At 44.4% G+C, this 18,941-nt stretch overlaps 1 protein-coding gene across 4 annotated transcripts in view; it reads left to right on the plus strand.

The window, feature by feature from the left end:
• The window catches only part of LOC311083185 (neurogenic locus notch homolog protein 1-like), a 64,057-nt gene that overhangs the window by 28,846 nt on the left and 16,270 nt on the right, over positions 1-18,941 (plus strand). For all 4 annotated transcript variants that reach the window (XM_084114527.1, XM_084114528.1, XM_084114529.1 and 1 more), the window contains exons 5-8: positions 7,083-7,205; positions 7,402-7,635; positions 10,284-10,439; positions 10,606-10,791. In XM_084114527.1, the coding sequence (XP_083970653.1) occupies positions 7,083-7,205; positions 7,402-7,635; positions 10,284-10,439; positions 10,606-10,791 (699 nt within the window). The remainder of the gene's footprint in view (positions 1-7,082; positions 7,206-7,401; positions 7,636-10,283; positions 10,440-10,605; positions 10,792-18,941) is intronic.

Consider the following 18,941-nt stretch of genomic DNA (forward strand, 5'->3'; position numbering starts at 1 on the left):
GTCGCGTTTCAGTCACTATTTCATATTAATTCCGTTGTTCCTTCTCCCTTTCCCCCCGCGATTTTGTCTATATCGCGAATATAAGACGACCCCCCATTTTTCAGCCTATTTTTAGGACAAAAAACCTTGTCTTATATTCGGGTATATACGGTATATATAATGAACACCAGGTTTGTTGTGCCTTGTAGGCATATATGTGCAGTGCTGCATAAAATAATATTAACAATAGCCTATATCAGGCGGCCTATACATCGTTAAAAAGGAACATATCAGTAACACTACACTAGAGAAAAATGTATTGATTATCTTATGTTACTTCAAATGTTTCCATTCATTATGAATGAGATTGGAGTATAAACATGAAGCCTAATGCACAGCGCGACTGACTCAAACTCACAGCGCGTGCGGAGAACATTTACTGAAGCAATCAAGCCGCTCCAAACTATGAAACATTATTGTTACCATCTACGTTTGAGCAGATATCCACAAACAAAGTATTTAACATTAAACACGGGTCTAAACATTATAATAATCACCATATTAGAGTAAACACTCATACTAGCCTACTTTTATCATGCTGTGTTTTATTATCGAAAAACATCCTTGTGTCGTACATGTATATACATTTAGCATTGAAAGGTTGCCTCTAGTTCACATTTCAACATGTTTCTGTTTATATATAGATAGCCTACAATACATATACATGTACGACATAGGCTTCATGTTTTTACTCCAATCTCATTTCATAACATACATTTTAGTCTGGCACCAGTTTAACTAGTAGCTACAATGTAAAGTTAATACAACAATAACATGCTTACTATTAGAAGTGGAAATGTCTTACCTTAAAAATCTTCTAATTCTTCTGAGGTACATCCAAGGTAAACAGCACAGCACAAACACAGTCTCGACGAAAAGCAGAGAAGTACGTTACTGTAGTCTCTGATTCTTTGTTTTGAGGTAATGAGGGCATTTACAGGCCCGCGTGGACTATTTGCATGTCATTCACTCATGCACGCGTGGGCGTGGTCACATTAGAGTTAATTAGCTCGGACTGGAGAAACTGTACATGTCATTGCTTTCATACGGATTACTTAAACAGAGAACATTTACATAATTTAAAAATGGAGACTTCAAGCTTTGTAAAGACATATGTTTCATGTCACAGTGACAAGCATTCGCTGAGTTACAGATCATTTTCTGTCGCGTTTCAGAATGATCTTCACATTGAGAGAGACGGGAGAACGCGCATCATGTTTATTTTCTTTACTTAACGAAAAACACAACATTTAGTTTTTATTATTAGTGTACACAAATAAAAGAAGACATTTAACAGTTTTGAATGATGTATAACACTTGCCTGTATGACAAAAGAGTTATTTGAGTCTCTTTTGCACTGATAAGAAAAAAAGGCCCAAGGACCGTGACGTCGCCCGGTATGGCGCAGCCGGGGCCCCACCCTGGAGCCAGGCCTGGGGTTGGGGCTCGTATGCGAGCGCCTGGTGGCCGGGCCTCCCCCCACGGGGTCCGGCCGGGCTCAGCCCGAAGGAGCGACGTGGGGCCGCCTTCCCGTGGGCTCACCACCTACAGGAGGGACCGTAAGGGGCCGGTACTTAGAGAATCGGGCGGCAGTCGAAGGCGGGGGCCTCGACAGCCCGATCCCTGGACACGGAAACTAGCTCTAGGGACGTGGAATGTCACCTCGCTGGCGGGGAAGGAGCCTGAGATTGTGCGTGAGGTTGAGAGGTTCCGACTAGCGATAGAACCACACTCTGGAACCACACTCCTCGAGAGAGGATGGACTCTTCACCACTCTGGAGTTGCCCATGGTGAGAGGCGGCGAGCTGGTGTGGGTTTGCTTATAGCCCCCCAGCTCAGCTGCCATGTGTTGGAGTTCACCCCGGTGAACGAGAGGGTCGCTTCCCTGCGCCTTCGGGTCGGGGATAGGTCTCTCACTGTCGTTTGTGCCTACGGGCCAAACGGCAGTGCAGAGTACCCGGCCTTCTTGGAGTCTCTGGGAGGGGTGCTGGAAAGTGCTCCGACTGGGGACTCCGTCGTTTTACTGGGGGACTTCAACGCCCACGTGGGCAGCGACAGTGACACCTGGAGTGGCGTGATTGGGAGGAACGGCCCCCCTGATCTGAACCCGAGTGGTGTTCAGTTATTGGACTTCTGTGCTAGTTACAGCTTGTCCATAACGAACACCATGTTCAAGCATAAGGGTGTCCATCAGTACACGTGGCACCAGGACACCCTAGGCCGTAGGTCGATGATCGACTTTGTAGTCGTTTCATCTGATCTCCGGCCTTATGTTTTGGACACTCGGGTGAAGAGAGGGGCGGAGCTGTCAACTGATCACCACCTGGTGGTGAGTTGGATCCGATGGCGGGGGAGGAAGCTGGACAGACTCGGCAGACCCAAGCGTACTGTGAGGGTCTGCTGGGAACGTTTGGCCGAGTCTCCTGTCAGAGAGATCTTCAACTCCCACCTCCGGCGGAGCTTCGACCGGATCCCGAGGGAGGCTGGAGATATTGAGTCCGAGTGGACCATGTTCTCCACCTCCATTGTCGAAGCGGCCGCTCGGAGCTGTGGCCGTAAGGTCTCCGGTGCCTGTCGAGGCGGCAATCCCCGAACCCGGTGGTGGACACCGGAAGTAAGGGATGCCGTCAAGCTGAAGAAGGAGTCCTATCGGGCCTGGTTGGCTTGTGGGACTCCTGAGGCAGCTGACGGGTACCGGCAGGCCAAGCGGACTGCAGCCCGGGTGGTTGTGGAGGCAAAAACTCGGGCCTGGGAGGAGTTCGGTGAGGCCATGGAGAAGGACTATCGGCTGGCCTCGAAGAGATTCTGGCAAACCGTCCGGCGCCTCAGGAGGGGGAAGCAGTGCCCTACCAACGCTGTTTACAGTAGAGGTGGGGAGCTGTTGACCTCAACTGGGGATGTCATTGGACGGTGGAAGGAATACTTCGAGGATCTCCTCAATCCCGCTGTCACGTCTTCCATTGAGGAAGCAGAGGCTGAGGGCTCAGAGGTGGACTCGTCCATCACCCAAGCTGAAGTAACCGAGGTAGTCAAGAAACTCCTCGGTGGCAAGGCACCGGGGGTGGATGAGATCCGCCCTGAGTACCTCAAGTCTCTGGATGTTGTGGGGCTGTCTTGGCTGACACGCCTCTGCAGCATCGCGTGGCAGTCGGGGACAGTGCCTCTGGGATGGCAGACCGGGGTGGTGGTCCCTCTTTTTAAGAAGGGGGACCGGAGGGTGTGTTCCAGCTACAGGGGGATCACACTTCTCAGCCTCCCTGGGAAAGTCTATGCCAGGGTACTGGAGAGGAGAATCCGGCCGATAGTAGAACCTCGGATTCAGGAGGAACAGTGTGGTTTTCGTCCAGGCCGTGGAACACTGGACCAGCTCTATACCCTCTACGGGGTGCTAGAGGGTTCATGGGAGTTTGCCCAACCAGTCCACATGTGCTTTGTGGATTTGGAGAAGGCATTCGACTGTGTCCCTCGTGGCAGCCTGTGGAGGGTGCTCCGGGAGTATGGGGTCCGGGGCCCTTTGCTAAGGGCTGTCCGGTCCCTGTACGACCGAAGCAGGAGCTTGGTTCGTATTGCCAGCAGTAAGTCAGACTTGTTCCCGGTGCATGTTGGACTCCGGCAGGGCTGCCCTTTGTCGCCGGTTCTGTTCATAATTTTTATGGACAGAATTTCTAGGCGCAGCCAGGGGCCGGAGGGTGTCAGGTTTGGTGACAACACGATTTCGTCTCTGCTCTTTGCGGATGATGTTGTCGTGTTGGCCTCATCAAGCCAGGACCTTCAGCATGCACTGGGACGGTTTGCAGCCGAGTGTGAAGCGGCTGGGATGAGAATCAGCACCTCCAAATCCGAGGCCATGGTCCTCAGTCGGAAAAGGGTGGCTTGCCCACTTCAGGTTGGTGGAGAGTTCCTGCCTCAAGTGGAGGAGTTTAAGTATCTTGGGGTTTTGTTCACGAGTGAGGGAAGGATGGAACGGGAGATTGACAGACGGATCGGTGCAGCTTCTGCAGTAATGCGGTCGATGTACCGGTCTGTCGTGGTAAAGAAAGAGCTGAGCCGCAAGGCGAAGCTCTCGATTTACCGGTCAATCTACGTTCCTACTCTCACCTATGGTCATGAGCTTTGGGTCATGACTGAAAGGACAAGATCCCGGATACAGGTGGCCGAAATGAGCTTTCTCCGCAGGGTGGCTGGGCGATCCCTTAGAGATAGGGTGAGAAGCTCGGTCACTCGGGAGGAGCTCAGAGTAGAGCCGCTGCTCCTCCACATCGAGAGGGGTCAGCTGAGGTGGCTCGGGCATCTGTTCCGGATGCCTCCTGGACGCCTTCCCGGGAAGGTGTTCCGGGCGCGTCCCACTGGGAGGAGACCCCGGGGAAGACCTAGGACACGCTGGAGAGACTATGTCTCCCGGCTGGCCTGGGAACGCCTCGGTGTCCCCCCAGAAGAGCTGGAGGAAGTGTCTAGGGAGAGGGAAGTCTGGGGATCTCTGCTTAGACTGCTGCCCCCGCGACCCGGCCCCGGATAAGCGGAAGAAGATGGATGGATGGATGGAAGAAAAAAAGCGTGATAGCCAACCCCAGGGGGTTAATACGTCGCTTATATGGCACAGATGCAAGCTGTTCTGTAGTAAACAACAGCGCACATCTGTGCAGTTCATTCATTCACACACAGACACGCGATTCATATTTAAACAGTCTTTTTGCGGTTTACAGACACTATTGCATATCGCGATTAGAACAAAGCACTTAAGAATAAAGAACTTACTATTCACAGTCCTCAGCTGGATCTGTTGCTCCTCAAAGTGAAACTAACCAACACTTCCCAGGTTAAAAAGAGTTAAATTTCCCAGGATTATTATTACGATAGTATTATTCCTCACAGCGTCGCAAGACGACCTAAAGTACACAAGTCTGATTAAACTTGGTGTGTTTTATCGAGCTGATGTGGGTGTTGACACGTTTGCATGGATCGCCTCAGATCATTTGCGTTTGAATAGCGCACGCTCTCCGTGGGCGTGTTCACATTAACAGTTAATGAGCTGAAATGAGATCGACTGACATCTCTCTCTTTTCATACAGATTACATAAACTGAGATAAACTATTTGTTTTTTATATAAATTACTTCATTTAAAAGAAGAGAATTCAAGTGTGCCTGAATGCCTGTGTGACTGAGTATTCGCTGAGTTACAGTTCATTTTCGGACGCGTTTCAGAATGGACTTCACTGACAGAGAGAAGGCAGAACTCGCATCATGTTTATTTTTCTTTATTTGGCAAAAAGCACAACACTTTGTTTTTGTTGTGAGTATACACCAAAAAATAGACACTAAATAGACACCAGGGGGTTAAAGGGGCAAGGCGGCTAAACCATCCGCGACCCCCCTCTGTGCCTATTTGGGACCTCTCCACGGTCCTGGAAGCAATGAAGGGGGCCCCATTTGAGCCGCTTCGGTCTGCGGACCTGAAGCATCTCTCGCTCAAAACCTCTCTCTTACTGGCACTCGCTTCAGTCAAGAGAGTGGGCGATTTACATGCGCTATCAGTAAGCGCATCCTGCCTTGAGTTTGGGCCTAACGACTCCAGAGTCGTCCTTAAGCCAAGGCATGGTTCCATGGTTATGTAGCGAGGGTTCTTTCAATACAAGATGTTTAAGCACAAACCCCCTGAGCCTTAGGGCCCGATACATATCCGGTCCTGGCTAAATTCGAACTACGGTTCTCATATATGTACATTGTAAAGGGTTTGGCCCTCATTAGGCCCATTCCTTGTTTTTCCCTATACGAAGCCTGTCACGGACTGGCTTTTATTGGGTTCATACTTTACTCTTCTATAAGCTTCAGACATCTTGCCTTGGGTTACTGAACGGAGCGAAGTTAAGCACGCACGGCCTTTGAAGGGGGTTCCCATAGCATAAGCTAGCCTTACGCAATACGAGAGACCTCTCGAAAGGGAACGTCTCGGTTACTAACGTAACCTTGGTTCCCTGAGATGAGGGAACGAGTATTGCATAACCCGCCGTGCTACTGTGCTTTGATCAGGGGATCGCTTCAACCTGAGTTCCTTGGCAAAGAATGGGTGCTTATATAGCCATAAGCCAAGCCCATTTTGGTGGGCTCTGACGCGCTAGGGTGCGAAGCGGCCTGATTGGTTCACACGTCTGAGCTGCCTCGCCATAGGTTCTTGCAGTTGCCGCATTTGCTGCACTGCGTTTTAAAAAATTGGCTTCAATATTCTCGAGAAAAGGAGTTTTCCCTTAGCGTAAGCTAGCCTTACACAATACTCCTTCCCTCATCTGAGGGAACTGAGGTTACGTTAGTAACCGAGACGTTATGTGTTTAATGCTGATTTTTTAATTCACCCTGCTCAAAAGTTACAGGCTATGTTCACGTGTTTTGGATGATACTGTGAACAGCAAAAATCTCTGACATTTAAAAAAATTCAGATCTGGATCTTTCGTATGTGAAATAAAATTGTATAGGTACTCTATCGTTAAAAACGTTGTATTTGGTAAGATTTTATTTTATGTTTTTGAAAGAAGTCTCTTATGCTCAGCAAGGCTGAATTTATTTGATCAAAAAACAGTAATATTGTAAAAACAATAATATTGTAAAATATTATTGCTGTTTTGGTTACACCTTATTTTAAGGTGTACTTATTACAATGTAATTGTTCATTTAGGTATTGAGTAATATTATTAACATGTACTTACTATAGAGTTAGGATTAGGGTTTTGTTTAGGGTTAGTTGAATGTAATTATTCATAATTTACAGTTATTACTATAAATATATGTAACAAGGACACTGCAAAATAAAGTGTTACCACTGTTTTCTATTACGATGTATTTTAAAAATGTAATTCATTCCTGTGATGCGAAGCTGAATTTTCAGCATCATTACTCCAGTCACATGATCCTTCTGAAATCATTCTAAAATGCTGATTTGCTGCTCGAAAATATGGGCAGTGCCTGATATGGGCATGTAAACAATCTTGTTTTGGCTTTTGAAACTAGATTTTTAACAACATTTTTGATGAAATTGCTTCTTTCTTTCCAGGCTTTAGTGGTCAGAACTGCGAGGAGAACATTGATGACTGTCCAGACCATCGCTGCCTTAACGGAGGGACCTGTGTGGATGGAGTGAACACCTACGATTGCCAATGCAAGCCAGAGTGGACAGGTACCAAATGCCTACTCAAACCCTACACTTCATTTAGAGCTAGACACAAAGACATTTTTTGAATCAGTAAGGCTAACAAGGTTTCATTGGGTAAAATCTCTTTTTTTTATTGGCGTTGTATCTGTGTTTAGAAATATACATGCTGTATTTTGCAGTGAAATTAACAGCTATAAATATTTATATATTAATTCCTCAGGTCAGTTCTGTACCGAAGACGTCAATGAGTGCAATTTGATGCCCAATTCCTGCCAGAACGGTGGTACATGCTTGAACACGCAGGGTGGATACAACTGTGTGTGTGTGAACGGCTGGACAGGGGATGACTGCAGCGAGAACATCGATGACTGCGCAGGTGCTGCCTGCCACACAGGAGCCACATGTCATGATCGGGTGGCCTCCTACTTCTGTGAATGTCCTCACGGGCGCACAGGTGTGCATAGTTTTTTCACATGCAACTGAATCTTGGTTTGAGGCACTCATTTCTTTTATTGGAGCATTAGCTTTATGAGAGCTTTGAGCAAAACCACTGAAGATAATTTAAAGACCCTATTTTTAGTTTAATGGACCACTTATTTTACTTATTTTCTATTGAAAAAGAAGTTAAGATGGGACATATCAATTATCTTTTTTAATCTGCTAAAATGAATTTAGTCTGTATTGTATGTACACTTGCACATAGATGATGTAAAGCTAATAGCCATGGATTAAGTGTCATGACATTTTACAGTGTTCTTGTTACACATCTTACATGTAGTTGCTATAGTAATTACTATAAATTGTGCATAATTGCATGCAACTAACCTAAACCACACCTTAATCCTAATCAGGGTTTGGTATTATGCGTGTGGATTTCAGCAGTGGCGTGTAACGCAGTCACTCCTACTAGCCAATTTGGCAGGTTGAATTATATATATAATATATGCATGTTTCAGTTGTAGTCTTTAAAAAATCATCAGAAATAAACTAAGTGCAATTTAGTGTTGTCAAAAATATAGATTTTTCGATAAATATCGATACCGAAATATCTGAAACGCTTCCAATACAAATTTTCCGCAAAATTGATGCATGACACCAAAATCTCATCTCTCTGACAGCGAGTTGACACACAAACCTGCCTCCCCTCTCTCACTCGTCTCATTTGCTTTGAATGAATTGCCACGGCATAGGATTGCGCATATTTTGCATAATTTTACTCATTCCTTCAGCTTTTGTGCTCACACCCAAAGTTTGCACACATAATGCAGCCTCTCTAGCCTGGATGCCAGCCAAACTTAGCCCCGCCCACAAAATTTTTAGGTCGGGAAGTTCGGTCTGGACTCGTTCCGTTGAGGAGCTATTATGCCCGAACAAAAATTGTTCGGACCAATCAAATTGTCAGGGCGGGCTTTATACGATGATGGACAGATGAGCAACGGTAACGTAATCATCCACGTCATCAACAAGCGCTTGGGTTGAATTCAAATGACTGCCGCTGAAGAATTGAGATTTCACGAGTTCACGCTTACAAATAAGTCAGATAGAATAAATGCATATTTGGCGTGCTGTCCGAGGAGAGGCTTCGGGCTCGGTATTCGGCCCGAACCCAAAGTACTCCCCCCGTATTCCAGGCTGTGGAAGAACAAGCCGAGAGTGAGTGGAGGGATGCTGAAAACTGTCAAGGAATGTTAGGTGAGTTGACAGAGTGAATAAATATATGCTTCCTCTCATGCTGATAGTGTAGACCGTAGACGGTTGATTGGATTGATTATTTGAATGTGCTCCTCCTGAACTTTGTTTATAAAACATCATGTGTAGATTCTGCCATCGCGTCTGTTATAGAAGATATCGACAGCGCATTAATTTTAAAAGAGGAACAGAGAACCGCGATCGGAAACATGAATGAAAAACATACGTCACTTACTCCGTTGCTGTGATTGGTTGTAGGTCTATCCAATTGAGTGCAGAGGCATTTTTTTTCCTGGTTCGGTTGAAACACGCCCCATAATCAAAGCTCAATGGAGCAGTATCAGACTCACATTCTGACTAGAATCTGAGTATGACGACGTCAGGCTACCGCCTCTCAGTACTAAATTGAGTTCTTTTTCACTGCTTATTGCACTTAAACAGTCAAAAACACACAAAATAATGTAAAAGTAATATGCTGGTTTAACACAGTCAGTTATGTTTTATTTATTTATTTATTTATTTGGGACAATGCATATTAATGAACATCTTAGCTTTTCAGCAATTTAAATATGCCAGAATTAGCCCCAAGGCTATTTTACATCTGCAGTCCCCCGTCAGGTCATCACAATATAAAGTAACAAGGCTAAACATTGAAATTAAATATGATACAACACAATTTAAAAGACGCCACAATATTCAACAACATATTATAAGAGATACCACAGTTTTCAGACAGGGAATCTAATATAGGGTACACATACATATACACGTATACAATAAAGTGCTATTCTATGTACTTTAAGTACATTGTAATTATGCTAAAATACTAATAAATACAGTAAAGTGCTGGATCTGGTTTGGTATACATACATATACTTAAACAGTACCACAGTGAACATACCCATATACCTAAATTACAATAAATACCGTTAGTGGGCACGTTTAAGTGCACGTAAACAGTTGAGAAAGAAAATGCATGTGTAACAGTATAATGGATCTGTGCGTCAGGTCTTAAAGTGACAGCAGCCTAATATTCCTGCTGCCAAATTATGAGATAATATAAAAAAATATCTAAATGACAATTTTTCCCAAAATTGTGGCCAGTGAAAATGCTGCATAGCTGATAACTTTGGAAAACCACTAGCCACAGTGGCTGGTGAGCAAAAAAGTTAATATCAAGCCCCTATCCTAATCCTATAGTCAGTACATGTAGTTAAATAATTATTACTCAGTACTTAAATGTACAATTACACTGTAACACGAACACCTTAAAATAAATTGTAACCAACATTTTTTTTGATTTCATGAGGTCTTTAAAACCTGCCATGCTGTTTAAATAAGAGACATTCACTCATTTTTATTGTCATAAATTTCTGTACAAGCTAATGTTTATTGTGTGTATCGATGTCTTAGGTCTGCTGTGTCACCTGGATGATGCTTGCATGAGTAACCCATGTCAGAAAGGCTCAAACTGTGATACCAACCCAGTCAACGGCAAGGCCATCTGTACCTGTCCTCTGGGTTATTTTGGCCCAGCCTGTGACCAAGACATCAACGAATGCTCACTGGGTGAGTAATGGCTTCTTAAAAAAAAACACCTGAATAAAATGAACATTTGAACAACAGAGCAACCACCCAGAACACCCTAGCAACCACTTAAAACACCCTGCCAACCTGAATGTATTAGTGATGAAATGATGGATTAAATAAAAATCGTTTTGTGTCTCTTTTTTAGGTGCAAACCCTTGTGAACATGCTGGAAAGTGTATAAACACAAAAGGTTCCTTCCAGTGTAAATGTCTGCAGGGATATGTGGGTGCTCGATGTGAACTGGACATAAACGAGTGCATGTCCAACCCATGCCAGAATGATGCTACCTGTTTGGATCAAATTGGAGGCTTCCATTGCATCTGTATGCCAGGTAATCCAAAAAAATTTGCTGCATTTGGTTTTGGACGTAGTCTATATCTAAATGCTCACTATATATTACCTCATACTGGTGATGTCATTACCTCACATGACCAACCTGTGATCAAATAAATATCTTTTTTTGGCTGTAGCTCTAATTATACTGATGCCTGTCTACATAAAGCTGATATATTGTGTTTCATATAGACAAAATAAACAATATTAGCATAGCTAAGGCAGGCTGAATTCTCTTGCTAAATCTGGAACTAATCATGGTACATAATGCTTCACCCAAACTGGCAAAGCAAAGGAACTAGTTCAGGTTCCTTTCTGACTAACAAAATAATAAAGAGTCCATCTTTCCATCTTTTGATGATATTCTTTTTCTCAATGTTTATGTATTTTCTCTGGAATCATTTAATGAAAGGTATAAAGTACAATAAATCTAGTTCAAATTGAAATTCCTAAATATTATTACCCCAATCAACAAAATCTCTACCAATTACATATAATATAGCAGTAAAATATTGTTATTGTTATAGTTATTGGCCTGATAAGAAAATTTGGTCGATATATTACAGCCGATAAATAAAGATTATTTTCTTCGGCTGAGACACTGTTCGCCATGATGGTTTTGAATGGCTTGAAAAATGATTGGAGTGCAACATGTGAAGCGCAAGTCTGTCATATTGGCTACATGAAATTATAGATATAATATATAATTTTGTGCGTAGGACATGGCTTTTAATTGTGAGACTTTTGTTTTTGTAATCAGGCAAAAATCATATTAAAATTTGGATTTAGATTTATCGGCCAATATATCGGTTATCAGCTTTCAAATATAAAGAATCGGTGCATCCCTACAAACTAAATAAATTAATCAACCGAATAGTATATCAAAACACAAAAGCATAATTTAAAAATAAATAATAAAATTAAATGGATATAAAAAATACTTTTTTTTATTCCATGCATTCTTGGGTTTTGAAAAAGGAATTAATTTTATATAATGTGATCAGTTATTAAATATATCCTAACTGAACTTTTTGGAGTTAAATCGTAGGAAATTGTTGTTAGAGTCGGTTAAGTCGTTGTCGTTGGTGCCTTTAACAGAGCCCTGGTACTGCCAGCCTTCTCAGAAAAGGAAGACTGTTGACCGCAACAACAGTAACAACTGTTTCCGAATGTAATAGGGAGTTTCACAACATTTTATCCCTCTGTTTATACTGGAAAAAAAAATATTTGTGTTAAAGGATCTGTGCTGTGCAATCTGATATAAATATTTAGTTTTTTGCAAGGCGACATGAATTCTGTCAGCAAACAGTTGCTCAAATATTTGTCCTTGTCTAGTATATTTGAATTTATGGGTTCCCTTTCGAGAGGCCTCTCATATTGCGTAAGGCTAGCTTATGCTATGGGAAAACTCCTTTTCTCAAGAATATTGAAGCCAATTTTTTAAAACGCAGTGCAGCTGCACAGCATACACAGATGAGTGACTAGCGCGGTCATTGGCTGTGCTGCGGCAACTGCACGAACCAATGGCGAGGCGGCTCAGACGTGCAAACCAATCAGGCCGCTTCGCACCCTAGCATGTCAGAGCCCGCCAGAATGGGCTTGGCTTATGGCTATATAAGCACTCATTCTTTGCCAAGGAACTCAGATTTGATCTCCTTCAGTGAACACTCCATTTTGCTGATCTCTGGATAGAAGCCTTCGCCGCCGTCGACAAGCTTTCAGCGGGACAAGCTTTCAGCAGAACAAGCCAACTCTGCGGGCTCAACTGGCTATTTTCTCTCTCCCTTTGCTCGAGCGGCACAAAAAGAAGCGCCATTCTCAAAGGATGCCAGAGCGGATGGATGCGAGCGAACACATGCCGACCCAGTCCCGCGTGCCTCGCTCTCTCCCAGAGAAATTCCCTCACCGGTCCAGTGTTAATTTCGGTAACGAAAACTATGACGAAAAATGTTCGTTGACGACCTTTTTTCCCCTGACTAAGACGAGACGATGAGAGACGGCACCCACGTCACTAAACGATAACTGTGACTATATCAACACATGCATTATCGTTGACGAAAAAAGACGAGACTGAAATGTGTTTAAAACAATTTTAAACTTGACCAAAACCACTTGTTTGAGTCAAATACAACACATTGATTGTTTTTACGAGCGTTCAGGCATATGGTTGCCAGATTTTAATAATTTAAATCCCCAGTCAGAGCTTTTCTGTTAAAAGAACACGTTTTCTACCCGGTCTTTTCAATAGTATCTGGCAACCATGCGCGCGCGCGCTCCCCATGTACACTGTTGAAGTAGCGCGGAATCCGCCGATGATCTGAAAACACAGACATGTAAGCTGGAGTTTAGCGATCTTCATTTGAGATGTTCTACTTAAATTAAAGTGTAATTTCTCATTTAGTCCGTCTGTGTTCTGCCACGAGCCGCGCTGTTTGTACGACTGAAATCCGCGATCAAAATGCAGGCTGACATCCAACAGTGTTTTTGAACAAGAATGCAATGTTTCCTGAATATCCACACGATTTCAAATGTGACATTGATTTTATACAACAGTTCAACAAACAGAAGGGTATTAAGTGATGTAGCCTACTACATTTAAAACAGTATTGTCAGTTGGCTTATTGCTCTATTTTACAACTAAAGCCATAGCAGAACTGCAGCACACAGCGGTGATGCATGAACGAATCTGTGGCTTTGAACGAATCGTGAGATTCAGTGACCCGTTCATAAATATAGCAACTTGCTTTGTTACTGAATGAATGAATGAATGAATGAATGAATGACTCCATATCACTTCGTTTTTACCATCATTGCATATTTATTGAACATTGTTTAATTTAAAGCATTATTTATTTCATAAAGGTAGGCTACTTATAAAGGTAAAAACTGAACTGGAAAAATCGATTAAAGGGGGCAAATACTGTCCCTTAATAGAAAAGGTGTGACTGTAGTCTAAGTGGAAGAGAGGGGTACTCTAAAAACTACTGAACTAAGGAAAATGGGTATGTAGAAATGCACAAGTGCTACTGCTAAAGAGTGCAATGTCAATACAGCCTGTTACCTTCATTTAAATTTCTCATAAGCTTAATTGAATTGGCCTAGAGAGAAAAATTATGACATTTTTTGTCTAAAGACTACATATAAATAGCTACCAAAATTAATGTCGGTAACTGCAGTTTGACTAAAAGTTGACAAAAAATGCAATGACTTTTCGTCAACTAAAACTAGACTAAAACTATGAAAGACAAAATGACTAAAATGTGACTAAGACCAATAAGCATTTTCGTCTGAAGATGAAGACTAAGACTAAATCAAAAATGGCTGCCAAAATTAACACTGCTATACAGTACACACCCCTGCACACAAGCACTGTTCCCACAGTATCAAACTCTCCTCCAGCTCACGCTGGAAGGGTAATGAATGTAGTGCGTGTGCCCACTATGAAGTATGCACCCCTACACATAAGCACTGCCACCACAGTACCAATTCTCCCCCCAGCTTGTGTGGGAGATGTAATAAATGTAGGTTGTGTGCCCACTATGAAGTATGCACCCCTACACATGAAAACTGTTCCCACAGTTTCAGTTCTCCCTCCAGCTCGCGCTGGAGATGTGATGAAAGGTGTGCCCGCTATAATGCATGCGCCCCTGCACATAAGCGCTGTTCACACAGCATTACAAGACGGCTGGGCGGCCAGGTCCCTGTCACAGAGCGGCCCGTCCCCAGTTTTCATTCAACCCCTAGCTATTAGGGCCAAGGCCTGGGAGGCCATCCCCGGTATATCGGTATGGGTGTTGAACATGATAAAACGAGGCAACTCGCTAGAGTTTGCTCGCAGACCCTGCGCTTTCAGTGAGCGACAGTGAGAAGAGATGTGGCGCACATCCTTTGCACCGAAGTGTCGAAACTGTTAGAAAAGGGAGCTGTCGAACCAGTCCCTCTTTCACAAAGCGAGTCTGGCTTTTACAGTCGCTACTTCCTCGTTCTGAAAAAGGATGGCGGCCTCAGGCCCATCCTAGACCTCAGACACCTGAACAAAGTGCTTATGATACGCCCGTTCAGGATGCTGACAACCAGACAAATCCTTGCGCAAATTCGCCTGAGACAGCTGGGAGTGCGAGTGTTAAACTACCTCGACGATTGGCTGATTATAGCCCAATCGGAGGAACAGTTGATAACTCACAGATCCTGGCTCCTCAGCCATTTACAATGCCTGGGTCTAAGGATCAATGCTTCCAAGAGCACACTGTCTCCCAGCCAGGATATTTCTTTCTTGGGTACAGTGATAGACTCTATACAAATGAAAACGCGCCTTACGTCAGTAAAAGTAAGGTACTAAGTAAAAGTACTACAGTCAGATGTCTACTTAAGTAAAAGTACTAAAGTACTTGTTTTTAAAAGTACTTGAGTATCAAGAGTACAAGAGTACATGTTCTAAATATTGCATTACTACTGCCACAGTGCTTACATTGGTAAACACAGCAAACACTTGAAGCGAAAACTATCATTAACTTGTTCAGAAAATTGAAATAGTCTGGCGAGGTGGGGCCACGGGTTCGGGATGCGATATTTTTTTCCCAGGATGGTAGGGGAAGACTCATGAATATTCATTAGGGAAGTCATCCCTGATTGGTCTTAACCCCAGTGACGGGTAGGTTTAGGGGCGGGGTTAGGGAGGTCATAAGACCCCCAGTGACAGGTAGGTTTATGGGTGGGGTTACAATATTTGCCTCTCAAATGTACTTGAGTAAAGTCATGAGTACTCCCCAAAAATGATACTCGAGTAAAGTACAGATCCCTCAAAATTGTACTTAAGTACTGTACTCAAGTAAATGTACTCCGTTACTGTCCGGCTCTGACTACTGCACATGCGTCCTCTCCAGTGCTGGCTAAAACCCAGAGTACCGGCTCACGCATGCCGATTTGGCCACTTACAAATCAGATCAAACCACGGCTGTATCAAAGCCCTGGCTCCTTGGAAAGCAGCCGACTAGTATCAGTTAGGCGTGAGTATGGGTGTGGTTTCGAGGAGAAAAGTGATCTCGACAGACACCTCCAACCTAGGTTGGGGGGGCCCTTTACGAGGGCAGGCCTGTCTCTGGCCTATGGTCAAGCCCAGAGAAGCGCCTACATATAAACTGTCTAGAGATGAGAGCGGTTGCTCTATCACTGAAAGCTTTTCTCCCATATCTAAAAGGCCACCACATCCTGGCACGCCCAGACAGAGAACATGGCAGTGGTGTCCTACATAAATCGCCAGGGCGGTCTCAGGTCAAACAACCTGCATGCCATGGCCAGGAGTCTCATTCTATGGGCTCAGCACAACCTGCGCTCTCTGAGGGCAGTGCATGTGCCAGGCATTCTGAACCAGGGTGCGGATATGCTATCCATAGACAATATTCCCCCAGGTGAATGGTCTCTTCACCTGCAGACGGTTCAGCTGATATGGAGCATCTTCGGCGAGGCAGAGGTCGACCTCTTCGCCTCAGAAGACAACGCTCGTTGCCGAACATTTTTCTCAAAAAGCAAGGCCGCACTAGCCCACGACTGGCCGAGCTGTCCGCTATATCCATTTCCTCCGGTCACGATGCTACCACAGGTCATCGAACGGATCAGGGAAAGCAAGTGTGCAGTGCTACTAATAGCCCCTCTCTGGAAGACCCAGTTATGGTTCTCCGAGTTGGCACAACTGCTAGAAACAGCCCCATGGCCAATACGGCTGAGGAGAGATCTCCTCACGCAGGCGAACAGGGAAATCTGGCATCCCTGTCCCGACTTGTGGGCCCTTCATGCATGGCCCCTCAACGGGTACCCGGGTGTCTCCCGGATAGGGTGCTAAAAACCATCACTGAAGCAAGAGTGCCTTCGACTAGGCACCTCTACGCTCAGAAATGGGTGGTGTTCTCTGGCTGGTGTGCAGCACGGAGCCTGGACCCCTACTCGTTTGAAGTACCAAGTGTACTCTCCTTTTTGCAAGAGCTTTTGGACACGGGTCGCAGCCCCTCCACGCTCAAAGTATATGTGGCGGCTTGTAATGGTTCACGATTAATACCGTTCCCAATTATCTTAAAAACACCTTCAAAGTTTATAGAGATAATCTCACGGTAACTAAAGAGCCTATCCTTTAGTCGTGCCCTTAAGGAGTTAGACGATCAGTCTATACAAGTTAATATTCTACTATAAAAATAATAGAGATATCACAAGTATTATAAGTCTGTCTTTTAAGGTACTCCTTAAACCTTTTTTGCAATATAACAACACCCTGTTACATGCTGCCTCTTTGGCTAGGCTATATGATCAAATCAACATACATGGTAATTATTCTTTTATCAAAAAGATTGTCTCACCCTCATGCGTCTTCTTCACAAAGGACTTCCTGATCCAGGCAGAAGAAAACGGTACTCAAAAATCCAAGTTCCAGTCAGATGATTATAATAAATGTTTAACAAACTTTATTAAAATAATCAAATGAAAAGAATACTTGTTACAGATTTTAAATGAGTACTAACTAACAGATGTAAAATATAGCTAAAGATAGCATGCTTCTTGCGCCTAGTAAAGCTGGCATACTAGGTTGTTGGTTGCAAGGAAGAGCAATAAATCTTCCTTTGTTTGCGTCTTATATAGTCTTGAGTTCCGTGGAACTCAGGTTCTGCCTTTAAAATTGTTTTCCACACACTTATTGCAGCAAAGCTCTAAAAAGCAATTCTAACGGCATAGCATCTAACAGTCGCTGATACTGATCTTCCGCACAAGCTCGAGCATTTCGGCTTCCGTCATCTCATGCAGGGTAGGTGGCTTCCTGTTCTGTTGCGTTGCCCCAGAAACGACGTTTGCAAAGGAAATGTCATCTTCACACACACAATCACTATGAAGAAACGACGTCATTGTGTGCTTCCTTAAAGGGGCAAGGAGGCTTAACCCTCCGCGACCCCACTCTGTGCCTATCTGGGACCTCTCCATGGTCTTGGAAGCAATGAAGGGGGCCCCATTTGAGCCGCTTCGGTCTGTGGACATGAAGCATCTCTCGCTCAAAACCACTCTCTTACTGGCGCTCGCTTCAGTCAATCAGTAAGCTCATCCTGCCTTGAGTTTGGGCCTAACGACCCCAGAGTCGTCCTTAAGCCAGAGGATGAAAGAGACGCGAATTTACTCTGTCCCGTCAGGGCTCTCAGAGTTTATCTGGAGCGTTCTGCCTCATTCAGACAGTCGGAACTGCTTTGTGTATGCTTTGGTGGCCGCACCAAGGGCCTCGCCGTTTCATAGCAAAGATTATTGCACTGGATAGTTGATGCTATCGCGCTGGCTTATGAGTCTAAGGGCCTTCATTGCCCCTTAGGCGTCAGAGCTCATTCCATGAGAGGTATGGCCTTGTCTCGGGCTTGGTCAAGTGTAATACCTATTGAAGATATCTGTGCGGCGGCCGGCTGGGCCTCGCCGTCCACATTTATGAGGTATTATAACCTGGAAGTTCTATACAAGATCTTTCAATACAAGATGTGTAAGCACAAACCCCCTGAGCCTTAGGGCCCGATACATATCCGGTCCTGGCTAAATTCGAACTACGGTTCTCATATATATACATTATGTAGGGTTTGGCCCTCATTAGGCACATTCCTTGTTTTTCCCTATACGAAGCCCGTCACAGACTGGCTTTTATTGGGTTCATACTTTACTCTTCTATAAGCCCTCAGGCATCTTGCCTGGGCTACTGAACGGAGCAAAGTTAAACACTTGCGGCATTTGGAAGGGGGTTCCCATAGCGTAAGCTAGCCTTACGCAATACGAGAGACCTCTCGAAACGGAACGTCTCGGTTACTTACGTAACCTTGGTTCCCTGAGATGAGGGAACAAGTATTGCCAGCCCGATCTCATCCCAAGGCGTCATATACTGACGCTTTTGACATTTCGTCTACATCCAACGCACATGGCACCCTTTAGATATGGGCCAGAAGGCGCCTCCTAGCGGTCTAACCCTAACCCTACCCCAGACCTAAACCTACCCATAACCGAACAAAGCTCTGTGCGTGTCATATTGACGCTAAAGGGTGCCATGTGCGTTGGATGTAGACGAAATGTCAAAAGCGTCAGTATATAACGCCCTAGGATGAGAATGCGTTGGTATTGCGTAACCCGCTGTGCTACTGT

Source organism: Abramis brama (genome assembly GCF_963993115.1).
Source record: "Abramis brama genome assembly, chromosome: 5".
NCBI classification, from domain to species: Eukaryota; Metazoa; Chordata; class Actinopteri; order Cypriniformes; family Leuciscidae; genus Abramis; species Abramis brama.